The following is a 14,061-nucleotide window of genomic DNA, read 5'->3' on the forward strand; positions in this document are numbered from 1 at the left end:
TAATTAGTTTAATTGTTTTTGTATTATGGATAAATGTTGTCCTAGGCATCAGAGCAAAGCCCCAACCTTGAGCAGATAAACAGCTCGTTATCGAGCTTGTTCCTTCAGTATTATGGCTCTATGCTTCTGGGCCACTTTTTCAAGGAAGGATGTGCTGGCATTGGAGGTGGTCCAGAGGAGTCTCACGAGAACAATCCCAAGAATGAAAGGGTTAATGTATGAAGAGCATTTCATGGCTCTGGGCCTGTACTCACTGGAGTTTAAAAGAATGAGTTGGTGGGGGGGAGCAGAACCGAATATTGAAAGGCCTAGACAGAGTGGAGTGGAGTGGAGAGGATCTTTCCTCGTCAGAGTGGAGGAGTCTAGGACCAGAGGGCACAGCCTCAGACATCACTTTAGGACAAAGATGAGGAGGAATTTATTTAGCCAGAGGGGGGCAAACCTGTGGAATTCTTTGCCATAGATGGCGGTGGAGATCAAGTCATTGGATATATTTAAAGTGAAAGTTGCTAGGTTCTTTGAGTATTAAGGGCCTCGTAGGCTACAGTGGGAAGACAGGAGGATAGGGTTGAGAGGCATAATAAATAAGCCATGATTGAATGGCAGAGCAGTCTCAATGGGACGAATGGCCTTGATCTTATGAATGCAATTCCCACAGGCTTTAAACATGTCCCATCCCAGAGGGTTAAGTGAATCAGGTCAAACATGTAAACACAATGAAATGGAAGGGACCTCTATTTGGTAGAAAACCTATTACAAAGATCCAAATTAATTATTCAATTAGTATCATTACATCTGATTTAGCTCTACATTTGTTTATTAATAGATGTTGAAGCATACTGGTTTCACTGAGAAAATACTTAAGCCAGTTTTTCAATGCTGATAACTTTATTCCATAAACAGCATCCATTATTTTGCAACATATGGTAATATCCCTTATGCAACTTAAAAATAAACATTTATTTACTGATGTACAATAAATATCAAATGATCAAATTATACTGTTTACACAAGTCCATAAATTAATTTTACTTTTGAAATCATATTAGCCTACCGAACATTGTTTTGAAGCATTAAGTTGCAGATGAACAAAATGGGAAAGACAATTTGGGATTGTTGGTCTAGATAAGGTGCAAGTCAGATCAAAATAAAACAAAAACATTTACTGTCAATTCTATCTGCTTTTCAAATTAAGCATGCATTTTCAGAAGAGCAAAAAGTTGCAGTTAGACACTCAGAGGTAAACAGGAACTCTCGTTTCACTCGCCGGAGTATTAGAAGTTGCAGCATTTAGGTCTTTGTTGTGAAAAAGACGTAACATTGCAATTTTACGAGGAAAGTTATAACTTTTTTAAAACTGCATAGACTTATTGGTAAATAATTAAAGGTCACTAAAACTGCAGTCCTTCACAATAAAATTATATACGTATGTCATGCCTGCCCCATAACACCATAAGACCATAAGACATAGGAGCAGAATTAGGCCATTTGGCCCATCAGGTCTGTTCCGCTTTTTCATCATGGCTGATTCAATTCCCCCTCAGCCCACTCTCCTGCCTTCTCCCTGTTTCCCTTCATGCCCTGACAAATCAAGAATCTATCAACCTCTGTTTAAATATACCCAAAGACTTTGAACTCCACAGTCGCCTGTGGCAATGAAATCCACAGATTCACCACTCTCTGGGTAAAGAAATTCTTTCTCATCTCTATTCTAAAAGTACGTCCCTCTATTCTGAGACTGTGCCCTCTGGTCTTAGACTCCCCTGCCACAGGAAACATCCTCTCCACATCCACTCTATCGAGGTCTTTTACCATTCGATTGGTTTCAATGAGATCCCCCCCCCCCCATTCTTCTGATAACACAATCTGTACAATTGTCTGTAATCTTCATAGTTCTGTCTCTCAATAAAAAATGTGTCAGAATTGCATGCAGAAGTTGACAGGAAGGTTTGTTCACTGGCCACAGAATTACTGGGATAAATTTTGTGGCTGTATAATCTGCAAATAGATTAGCTGAGTGACACTGCGATGACATTTAGGAAAGCTAATGTGATCTCCGCAGGATCAAAGCAAAGTTTTGATTTGAAAATTCTTCTCATATTTCACACATCACCTAGCAGCCTCGAACATCTTTTTCTCTGTAACCTTTGGCAACACAACACTGAGAAAGCTGAGCACCCAGTTCTCTTTTCTGTAGCTTCAACAGGCTATCCCCAGAGCCTTGGCCTTCTCTTTGCAAACCTCTCTCCCTTTCATAAGAAACTCGGCACAACCTACATTTTAAAATTCTTTGTGGAGAGGATGTTTCCTATAGTGAGGGAGGGGGGGATCTAGGATCAGAGGCCTCAGAATAGAGTGTCCCTTTAGAACAGAGATGAAGAGGAATTTCCTCAGCCAGAAGGAGGTGAATCTCTGGAATTCATTGCCACAGATGGCTATTGAAGCCAAGTCACCGGGTATTTTTAAAGCAGAGGCTGATAGGTTCTTGGGTAATCGGGCATTAGGGAGAAGATTGGAGAATGGGCTTGAGAGGGATAATAAATCAGCCATGATGGAAAGATGAAGCAAACTCGAATTCTGCTCCTAAGTCTAAATAAATGTTTGCAGTTTCGTGACACCTTTCATGAATATCCTATATGTTGGTATTGGGAAATAAGGTCACTGGTGATACAACAAAAGATCATCCCAACCCGTTTACACAGCAGGATACCACAATTTATTCCATTTTTCTATTCAGGTTGTTAAGTATTGATAGGATTTGAGAATTCTTGCCTGAATTAGTTAAGCTTTGGAATCTTCTACACTCTCACCAAATGGACTTCAGTTTGGCATTCCAACGACAACACCTCCTTCCTACAATAGTTCGTCTGTACTAAAGAGTCAACCTTTGTCAGAAAAGATATTTGCTTCTCCTAAAGGCACACAAGCCCACTTTCCATGCAGTAACCACAACCTTGGCCAAAGATATTGTGCACAAACACAGGAAAAGCAGATGCTGGAAATCCAGAGCAACATACCTAAAATGCTGGAGGAACTGAACAGGTCAGGCACCATCGATTGAGGGAAATAAACAGTCAACATTTTAGGCTGAAGCCCTTCAGTAGGACTGGAAAGGAAGTGGGGAAGAAGCCAGAATAAGGTGGAGGGAGAGGAGTAGAAGCTGGCAGGTGATGGATGAGACAAAGAGAGGGGGAAGGTGACTGGGTGGAGGGGTGGGGGAACTGGTATGAAGTGAGAAACTGGGAGGTGATAGGTGGGATGAAGGGCTGACCAAGAAGTAATCTGATAGGAGAGGACTCCTCTTGATCTGGCTTCTACCCCCTTCCTTTCCAATACCGATGAAAGTTCTGGGCCCCAAACTTTCACAGTTCATTTCCTCCACAGAGGCTGCCTGACTTACTGAGTTCCTCAAGCATCCTTGTGTTAGAACACAGAGCGTTACAGCACAGTACAGCCTCATCATCTCGCAAAGTTGTGCCAACATTTTAACCCACTCCATTTTTCTGTGATCCATGTGACTATCTGAGCGTTGCTCAAAGACACTGTGAGCTCAGTCCATGTACTTAGCTTAGACACAAGCCAGAAGTAAGTGTAGCGATTCCAACAAGTCTACTCGCAGCTGTGAGTAGATGACAAATATAAATGATGTCATCATTACTCAGTACGTAATGATGACAAATACCCGTTGAGGGGATTGTGTTGGGGTGGGGTTTTACCGTTGTATTCGTTGCTGGTTATAAACCAGAATGCGCGTTCTGAAGGGGGTGACAAAGGCAAATTTCAATAAACACTCGAATGTTTACTGAACCCGAATGAAAACAACTTGCTTACTACCTGAAAAGGGTGCGACAGGCCTTGTATACCATTTCCATTCATGATCTATTCAATTGGTTCAGATTTACTTCGTCTGCGAGGCCAATTTAGTAATTGGAAATATTTAAAACGAAGGTTGGTAGGTTATTGATTAGTCAGGGCCTTAAAGGTTACGGGGAGAAAGTGGGGGAATGGGGTTGAGAGGGAGAATAAGTCAGCCACGATGGAATAGCGGGACAGACTCGATAGGCCGAATGGCCTGCTATGTCTTATGGCCTAATTCCAATTAAAAACACGCATTCACACACACTTGCCCAGACCAACAATAGAACTTATTAAGGCAATAAAAAGTTCGCAGATTGAAATCATATATGTACATAATCTCGCACTGTACAGTGATGTGTAAAATACATCCAGTCCACAATTTTAAAAAAACATAAAAAGATTTTTTTTTGGTGCTTAACGCCGTAGGCTTGATTTCTACTGACAAGGGGACAATCAGCAGCGAGTCAGAAAAGTTACGTGGAATCTCTACTCTCACGGCCCAAGTGTCATTAAAAGACGTGGCTGTACACGCCACCCGCGTTGGAGGTTATTCCCGAATGTCTAATCTTCACAAATTGGACTTCAGTCTGGCCCCATTCAGTCGTTGGCAATAAACCACCTTCCTGCCATTGAGACCACCCAACCCCCGAGTTTCTGATGCGAGGAATCCTCGCCGTCAGCCCGCGGCAGAGTCCCAAGACAACAGGCAGTGTTTGGTGACATAGGAAATCCACACTGAGCAGAAGTCGGGGAGAATGGCATCATTAAATAAATAATTTGAACTCGACAGATTAACTGGATTCCGGGGAAGATTTCCTTAGAGATACGCCATATTAACAGGCATTTCGGGCCAACGAGCCCAATTACACCCATGTGAGCCTTGGACTATGGGAGGAAACCGCGGCACCCAGCCAGCGGTGGGAATTGAACCCGGGCTCCTGGCACTGTGATGGTGCTACGCTAACCGCTACTCTACCGCGCACCCCGATGACAGGAAATTACGCATCTTTCGCCTGGTCAAACGGGCAGATTATGGTGAATCATCTTCGCAATATTTCACGTGAAACATTAAAACAATATGTTTACTTAACACTTTTTGATCGCCCTAAGGCGACGTCGTTATAAAAATATGCCTACTATTTTTAAGCTAAAGTTCGGATTTCTTTTCTTTCTCAAATACGCTGATTCAACGTTCTTAAATACGAATAAGCGCCGACTGCGGGAAGTGCTTTTTGCTAATCGCTTTCAGTGTGCAAACTACACCTGGGGGTCTGCTAGTCAGATGTTAGGAGCGCCCAGACATCCAGATGTATACATGCCGATGGATCAAACGTATTGAGTGTTTCATCCAAACCCTGATACCGGAGCCTTGTTCGTCTACAGGTGCTGTGTGTGTATATACCTTTTTTTTAGATTTTTAAAAAATATTATCCTTGTAGAAATCACAATAACATTTACACAAATCTCTTTGGTATATGTTCATCCGCCGATACAGAATTTCACAGAAACTCTAGTTAACTGGAGTGCAGTCCCCTGTTCTTTCAAACTCGTCTGTATAAATACGGTTAGACAGGCAAATGTCGTTTTAGTGCAAATCGTAGTCACAAAGTTTTAAAAAAATGTTTGGCCCACAAGCGAGGAGAACGCGTTCCTTTCAAGTTTCCCCTCAACAATGATAACTTCCAGTGGAAACACGCGTCTCCTTTCACGTAAACCATCCATAACCATTTTTAAAAAGATTGCATAGTTCTGGACTTAGGCATCTTACACGTGTGTAGGCAGTTTTGCAAACAAAAGGCAGTGCACCTCCGTGTAAAAACTCTCGACCCTGTGTTCACAACGAAAGGATCGTGTGCATTTTTGTCTGGGGAAAGTGCCATTGGGATGTCACGGTAAAATAAATGCAAGGAAAGCTTGTGTGTGTGTGTGTGTGTGTGTGTGTGTGTGTGTGTGTGTGTGTGTGTGTGTGTGTGTGTGTGTGTGTGTGTGTGTGTGTGTGTGTGAGAGTGTGTGTGTGAGTGTGTGTGTGTGTGTGTGTGTGTGTGTGTGTGTGTAAGTCCGTCACAGTTTACTGGCGGTGATGGTCATCTGCGATCTGGTCTAGATGGATGGGTGCAGGTCGGTGGCTACGTGGAACCTCTCCGCGGGCTTAGAGATCTGACTGGACGTTTCGGCTGAAGGGTTCGGACCCGAAACGTCAACAGTCCCCCTACCCCCCCCCCCCCCCCCACCGCTCCTTGATCTGCTGAGTTCCTCCAGGATTTTGTGTGTGTGTGTGTTTTACTCTGGATCTCCAGCACCGGCAGAAGCTCGTGTGTTTAAAAGTCTGAGCAACACACACACAATGCTGGAGGAACTCAGCAGGCCTGGCAGCATCTTTAAAGGTCTGAGTTGATCTTAAGGCTGCGGGGAGGTTCCACGCCAGAGTTACGTCCTAAATCTAGAGAGTGTAGCAAGTGAATGTTTCTTCCGTCTGTATTCGTGTGTGTGTGTGTGTGTTTGTGTGTCTGGGTCTGTGTGTGCTGAAGCTTGTATAGGGCTCCCTCTTTGAGGGTGTGGGGTGTGGGGATCTCTAAGGGTTTACGAACAGCCACATTCCTCCACGATCATGTTCTGGATGTCCTTTTTCACAATGTTATGTCCGTCATCGTAATAGAGCATGGACATTGCCCTGAGTTTGGTAGGGACACAACAGGATTTGATGTTGTTAAAGGGGCTGTAGCCCCTGATCCTGTAATGATTGATGACGGCCGAGTGGAAGGAGAGGGACGAGCCCGAGGTGCCGGCGATGTGGCTCGGGCACTCTCCCTCGCAGTAGTTCCCATAGTAGCCGGCAGGCGCTATGATCCAGTCGCTCCAGCCGATGTCTCGGAAGTTCACATAGAAACGCTTCCTGCAGCAGATGTTGGACTTGCCTTCGCACTCCAGACCCCGTTTGCGGATTCGGTGCGTGTGAGCGTCCGATTCCCGCAGCAGGAGCATCAGGAAGGGGCGGAACGACTCGTCCTTCCCCGCTGCCTCCAGCAGCACGGGGGAGGCACCGGCTTCCCTGCACTGCGCGCAGGTAACCCTCAGGAGCAGGGACCTTTCCGGCGTGCTCAGCGCCTCCTGCACCGCCCTCGACACCGGCAGCGTGTGCCAGCCGCTAACTTTGACATCCACCTGCTTCTCGACGAAGGGGACGCTGTCGTCTCCTCGGTACAGCCGAATGCTCACCTTATTCCTGCTTCGGCTAGACTTGTTTGAGAGCTTCAGGTACAGCCAGACATTGGCTTGGTCCACCAGAGACAGCTCGCTATCCTCCTCCTTGGCAATGTGAAAGTGCAAAACGTCCGGAGACGGACCTGAAGACCGGGGGGGGGGGAGGGGGAGCGGGGTAGGTAGGGGAGGGGTATGACATCAACCAGTTAGACAGTGGCAATCATAAAACATCGAACCCAGAACATTACGGCACTTCAATCTACGATGTTATGCCAGCCCGCCCCAAGACGAAGTCCACATTGAAACCTGAGAGGCCTAGATAGAGTGGACGTGGAGAGGATGTTTCCTCTAGTAGGGCAGTCTAGGACCAGAGGGCGCTGCCTCACAATAGAGGGCCGTACCTTTGGCAGAGAGATAAAGAGGAATTTCTTCAGCCAGAATGTGGAACTCACTGCCACAGACGGCTGTGGAGAACGAGTCATTTGGCTGACATTAAAAGCTGAGGTCGTTGATGAGCCAGGGTGGCAAAGGTCACGGGGAGAAGGCAGAAGAGTGGGGTTGAGAGGGATAATAAATCAGCCATGATGGAATGCGGAGCAAACACGGGAAAGTCTGCAGATGCTGGAAATCCGAAACAACACGCACAAAATGCTGGAGGAACTCAGCAGGTCAGGCAGCATCTGTGGAAAAGAGTGAACAGTCGACGTTTCGGGCCGAGACCCTTCTTCTGGACTGAAGAAGGGTCTCGACACAAAAATGCCGGCGGTGTACTCTTGTCCACAGATGCTGCCTGACCTGCTGAGTTCCTCCAGCACTTTGTGCGTGTTGTTTCGAAATGCAGAGCAGGCTCGATGGGCCGAACTCTTCTTATGTCGTATGCTCTTATCAAACTAACCCGTTCCTCCTACACAACCCTACATTTTTCAACCCATCCTCGCGTCTGTCTAGTTTTTTTTTAACGTACCTGGTGTATCTACCTTTACCGTCACCCCTGGCCAATCAGAAACGTTTATTTTACCATTGATCCCATATGCTCCACGGTACATATAGAAGCAGCTTTGTTGGAAACATTGGTTTCACTCACATTCCGCCCTGGGTCCAGGTGCAATCTTTGCTTTATGCTCTCGCGGCGACCGAGCAACCCCGCCCGTGGAAGCTGTCAGCCATTCGGGAAAAGCTATTCGAAGATTAGACTCTTCCTGCTTGATCCATCTCTGCACCCTCCCGGCCGGTTGCTTTCCCTCGCCGCCCGAAGCGTGCTAACCCAATGACCGGGAAATGCTGAAGGACCTCGGGAGGTCAGGCAGCATCTCCAGGAGAGGAATGCATAAGCTGACGTTTCGCGCCGAGACAGAACCCCGATGAACGGTCGCGGCTCGAAATAGTCGATTGTTTCTCCCTCTCCATAGATGCTGCCTGACCTGCTGAGTTCCTCCAGCATTGTGTGTGTGTTGCTGTGTGTGTGTGTGTGTGTGTGTGTGTGTGTGTGTGTGTGTGTGTGTGTGTGTGTGTGTGTGTGTGTGTGTGTGTGTGTGTGTGTGTGTGTGTGTGTGTGTGTGTGTCTGTGTGTGTTGCTGTGGATTTCCGGCATCTGCAGAATCTCTCGTGTATACCCAATGGGCTTCAGCTTTCGAGTTTTAACTGCCGTTTTTTAACAGATGATATCTGTGCCACATACACACACTTCACTACCTCCCCGGCTCAGCGATTCTTCCAATTCAATTGCAATCGTTATTTATTAAATCTGAATAAAAACGCGCCGTAACGCCATGGATCTAACCTGCTTCAGCGAAGCTGATGATCTCCGAAGCCTGTTCGGGTTCGTTCAGCGCTGACAAGCTGGACGGATGCTCCTCGATCTCCACTCGGCCGTCCTCTCGTACCCGCCCAACGTGCAGCTTCTTCAGGGCGCTGAAGAGTGCAGCTTTGGGGACCGGCTGGGTGATATTGGGCCTGCTCTTGAGATGCAGCATATTCAATATGTGCCTTTTCACGGCCTCCACCAGCTGACTGTCAGCGCCGGCTGAGTGCGGCTGCAGCCGGGGCATCGAGCACGTCGGACAGTCGGATACTCGTGCGTCCTCCACAGGTAAGGTGGGCGAAGCCCGCGCCCAAAATCCACCAAACAGCAGAAAAAATCCACCGAGCAGGTAAAATGACATCTTCAAACACCGGCAAGGGTCTGGGCTGGAGAGAGATACAAAATTTAATAAATAAAATCAAAGTTTATCTGAAGTTTCGAATATGCGGTAAATTCTTCAGGTTCTTGCTGGAAGTCTCGGGGAAGTGGCTTGATGTCTTGGGAGACGAGAGTTGGCTCAATAAATATAATTGTCCCGACTTCGACTCAAGCGTCTTCTTTCTCTCTCTCCCTGCTCTCTGCCCTGTCTGTTTCTATTTCTCTCTCTCTTTATATCTCTCTCGCTCTCTCTTCCAGTGCGGAACAGCTCGACAGTTCGCAGTCGCTGTGAGCTCTTCACTCTCTCTTCTGAACTGCTTCTGTCAAGAGACCTTTTCGCACTTTTGGGTCCGCGGGGCTCTGAGCTCATGGGCAGGAGTGTCAGACCGGAACAGATGACTGTGCAGCGGTGGGGGTACAATGGAGGTCTTTACAATTCAGAAACTATAATGAGGGCAGGATAACCGGCAAAGGGAGGGTGGAGCAGGAGTGGGCGGAGGCTCCAGACTTTCGAATGCGACCTTCGGCGTATTTTTTTAACAGCTACTTAACCCTTTGGGCGACTTGGAAGCGTGGATTTCAGAGATGTTTTAGCATGGAATGAAACAAAACTGCTGACCGAACACCTCAGCTTTGAGACCGGCGGCAGGCTCACTCCCTGGCTCTGAAAACTTTGTTTTCGCCGTTATACGGACTGTAGACTCCCAGCAGAATAGACCTTTTTAACAGTTAACCGTGGAACAATTAAAGGAATTCTTTATGGTCACGAACGACTCTGCCCACAAAGCTATCCTCCTCTCTAGAAACACAGATGTACAAAACCCAGCGAAATAAACGCACTTGGGGGGATTATAGTGTAAAAACTCACAGAAACCCCGCTAAGTTTGGCACTTGGCTCTATACTTAGGACGAAAACAGAATCTGCGTCAAAAGAATGAGACGCGCGAAGAGAGTTGGTTTTGATGGAGCTGGTGTGACTAAAAACAAACGGATCCTTCTTTAAACATGGGAGCTTGCGTGTGCATTGTCAGTTAATATTCATCAGTGTCCAACACTGCGCTTTTAACTGCACAGAAGAGATCAGAATGTGGCCGTCGCTGGCAAGTTGCGCTGTTCGGGGTATTCTTGGCGAGGTACTATCCGACAGACTCGGAATCTCATCTCAACCCGCTACCAAACATGTTATTAGCGGCCGCTTCAAGAATTGCCGGTTCTCGGGGGTTCCAGTGAACGGAGCCGCCGCTTTCTGGGGGGGGGGGACACACAAAGTTTATTTGTCTTTTATTTTATTTTCCAAGTTCAAAAGTGGTCACCAGGCTGGGTGAAAAATAAACAACGGCTGCAGTAAACATTCCTTTTGAGGTTGCCTGTGCACAAAACCGACCCGTCCGATCAGTCTCCCGGCGACGTTTTTTTTTGCTTTGGGTCTGCGGAGCGGGTTAGGATATGATTTCGGCGGAGTGTGACCGATGCGTGAATCCGAAGTTAACCCCTCTTATGTCATCGTGCTGTAATGGACTGACCGTGAGTCAGACTTCGACAGAATCCTACTTGGAATGTCCCATCACTCGATTTCCCGTGACCTCATACAGTTAGACAGAAGGTACGGCAGTATGAGTACTAGAACTGGCCGGGCTGGGTAACAGCTTCTCCCCTCCCCCCTCCCCCAGGGTGTGAGACTTCTGAACACCCAGTACACATTATTTATGACAGGGCCGGTAGCAGATTTAACTATATGTCTTAAATGCATTTTATGTCAACTTGTAGAGATACAGGATAGTTTATCGTCTATGAATATTATTATGTTAATTCTATTTTATGTGACATATGTACTGGGTTTTGCACCTTGGTCCCAGAGGAACGATGTCTCGCTTAGCTATATACATGTGTATGTTGAATGCCTATAAAACTGAACTTGAAATTGAGTCTCCCTCCCCTGAACGCCTATCTCTCCCCTCTTTTTGCCTCTCGCTTCCCAATCTTTCTCTCTCCTCGCTCCATGTGTCTGTAATCTTTTTACAGAATGCAACTTAATAGAGACCAAATGGTACAAAACGCTAGTCCAACTCAGCGTTCTTCAGTCTAATACCCTCCCGGTCCCACTGCCACGGCCCGCTCGGGTTCAATGCCTGTCAGAACAACTCACACATAAAATGCCGGAAGATGTCTCGAATCTGCAAAATGTTTGTTTTACAGAGCGTACGTGAAATACTGGCAATCGCTATTCCGCCTTTGCTCATAGTATTTTCCTTGTAATCTTCAGTTTTTAAAAACTGAACTGTTAACCTGCGTTTTATGAATCGAATGGTTTTGTTGGCGCTGTGTGATCCCGTAATTTTGCCGAGTGTGGTAACAGCTTTAACGTTCAGGATTGAGTGGAACCCCACCATCGCTAATGGGAGAAAAGCAGAGCGGTGTTTCCGAGTGCTTGGCGTTTCTATTTGCGCATTAACCTCATTTGCCCGTAAGGCGCCACGTGGATGTGTGTATACTACTGTGCGCTATTGTATCAATGCACCAGGGGCTCCCAATAGTCTTCCTCCTACTTCAACCTGACGGAAACACGTCCAATGATATCAAAGTTCCCGCGCCCTTTGACCTCCAATGGGCAAGGGATGTGGGCTGGTAATGTCGGTGCTCCCTCCCCAGCAAGCAATTACAGAACGCTTCGAAATGAAAGGTCCGTCTTTCTGCCTCTGATTTCTGAACGGCCCATGAACACGCACAATGCTGGAGGAACTCAGAGTGTCAGGCAGTATCGATGGAAATGAATAAACAGACGATGTTTCAGGCCGAGGCCCTTCATCGGGACTGGAAAGGAAGGGTTAGAAGCCAGAATAAAAAAGGTGGGGGAGGGGGGAGGGGTGATGGGCAGGTGAGAAGAGGTAAGAGGCCGAGTGGGGAAATAGAGGATGAGGGAATTCCTTCTGTATGACTTATTTTTATTGTAACATAGTAATTTTTATGTACTGTACTGCTGCCACAAAACCACACTTTTCACGATGGATGTTGGTGATAATAAACCTGATTCTGATTCTCTGTATGCTTGTTTGTGGAGGCACAAGCATTTGCGAATGTACATAATAGAACTTTTCACGCATTATATACCGCGTGGAGACACAGATTCTGCAAATGCTGGAAATCTGGATCAACAAACACACAGCAAATTTTGGAGGAGCACAGCAGATCAGGCAGGATCTATGGAGCAGAGAGTCTGAGTTCCTTCTGTTGTTTTTTGGGTGCTCTTTGAGTATTTAGGTACTGTACCTAGATACTTAATCATTTATATTTATGTTTTTCCATAAGATATAGGAGCAGATTTGGCCCATCGAGTCTGCTCCACCATTTCATCATGGCCGATCAATTTTCCCTCTCAGCCCCAATCTCCTGCTTTCTCCCTATATCCCTTCCTGCCCCGACCAATCAAGAATCTATCAACCTCTGTCTTAACTGTACCTAATGACTGGGGCTCCACAGCCTCCTGTGGCAACAAATTCTGCAGATTCACCATTTCCTGGCTGGAGAAATTCCTCCTCATCTCTGTTCTAAAAGGACGTCCCCTCTATTCTGAGGCTGTGCCTCCTCATCTTAGACTCTGCCACCATGGAAACATCTTCTCCACATCCACCCTATCAAGGCCTTTCACCATTCCATAGGTTTCAATGAGGTCACCCCTCATTCTTCTGAATTCCAGTGAGTACGGGCGCAGAGCCATCAAACGCTCCTCATATGACAAGCCTTTCAATCCTGGAATCATTTTCATGAACCTGCTATGAACCCTCTGCAGTGTCAGCACATCCTTCCTTAGATAAGGGGCACAAAACTGCTCCCAGTGCTCCAACTGAGTCCTCACCAGTGCCTGATGAAGCCTCAACATCACATCCTCACTTTTATGTTTCAGTCCCTAAATGTCCAGAAACCCATCAGTCTGTGCTTTGAAAAAGCAGAGTCTCCACTGAAACCTGAAGGCTTACTACCAATGAGTGAAGAAAAATCTTCTTATTTCAGTCCTCACTTACTATTTAGTACATACAGTACTGTGCAAAAGTCTTACACACACACACACACACACACACACACACACACACACACACACACACACACACACACACACACACACACACACACACACACACACACACACACACACACACACACACACACACACACACACTGCCTAAGACTTTTGCACAGTACTGTAGTAATTTCATGCATTGCACTGTACTGCTGCTGAAAGAAAAACAAACTTCATGATGTGAGTGATGATAAACCTGATCCTGATATGGGTCTCTATTGTGGGCTGAGGTTGGAAAGGGGGCAGGGAGAGGGGAGTCCTGTTTGGGAAAAGGGGAAGGGTGTGGGATGCACCAGAGAGACATTTTGTAATGATCGTCCGCAGCTCTCCAGATTTACGAACCTGCTCTCCGCTCCACGATGATGAATACAGTACTGTGCAAAAGTCTTAGGCTCTCTGGCTGCATTATATATATATATGTGTGACTAAAACCTTTGCACAGTACAGTGGAAAATAGAACATAGAATTCTACAACTCAGTAGAAGCCTTTCGGCCCATGACATTGTGCTGACTCTTTAACCTACTGTAAGATCAATCTAACTCTTCCCTTCCACTTAGCCCTCCAGTTTTCTATCATCCACGTGCCTATCTTAAGAACTTTTTAAATGCCCCAAATGTCACCCTGGCAGCCAGTTCCACGTACCCACTGTCCCCTTGTGTAAAATAATCTACCTCTGACATCCTCACTGTACTTTTCCCCCATCACCTTAAAACTATGCCCACTTGTATTAACCGTTTCTGCCCTGGA

At 46.4% G+C, this 14,061-nt stretch overlaps 1 protein-coding gene across 2 annotated transcripts; it reads right to left on the reverse strand.

Moving 5' to 3' along the window:
- Positions 1–884: 884 nt before the first annotated feature.
- Positions 885–9,565, reverse strand: LOC140718709 (inhibin beta A chain-like). 2 transcript variants are annotated; one of them, XR_012096785.1, is made up of 3 exons: positions 8,840–9,565; positions 6,290–7,202; positions 885–5,995 (listed from the first exon to the last, which is right to left on the reverse strand). XR_012096785.1 is itself a non-coding variant. In XM_073032826.1 (2 exons), the coding sequence occupies exons 1-2, from the start codon at positions 9,219–9,221 to the stop codon at positions 6,439–6,441; spliced, it is 1,146 nt and encodes a 381-aa protein (XP_072888927.1). In that variant the 5' UTR covers positions 9,222–9,565; the 3' UTR covers positions 6,120–6,438. The 2 variants fall into 2 exon arrangements, 1 of the variants encoding a protein (XP_072888927.1); XM_073032826.1 differs by lacking the exon at positions 885–5,995 and having other exon boundaries at positions 6,120–7,202.
- Between the last annotated feature and the right edge of the window lie 4,496 nt (positions 9,566–14,061).

This window comes from Hemitrygon akajei, chromosome 1 (genome assembly GCF_048418815.1).
Source record: "Hemitrygon akajei chromosome 1, sHemAka1.3, whole genome shotgun sequence".
NCBI lineage: Eukaryota > Metazoa > Chordata > Chondrichthyes > Myliobatiformes > Dasyatidae > Hemitrygon > Hemitrygon akajei.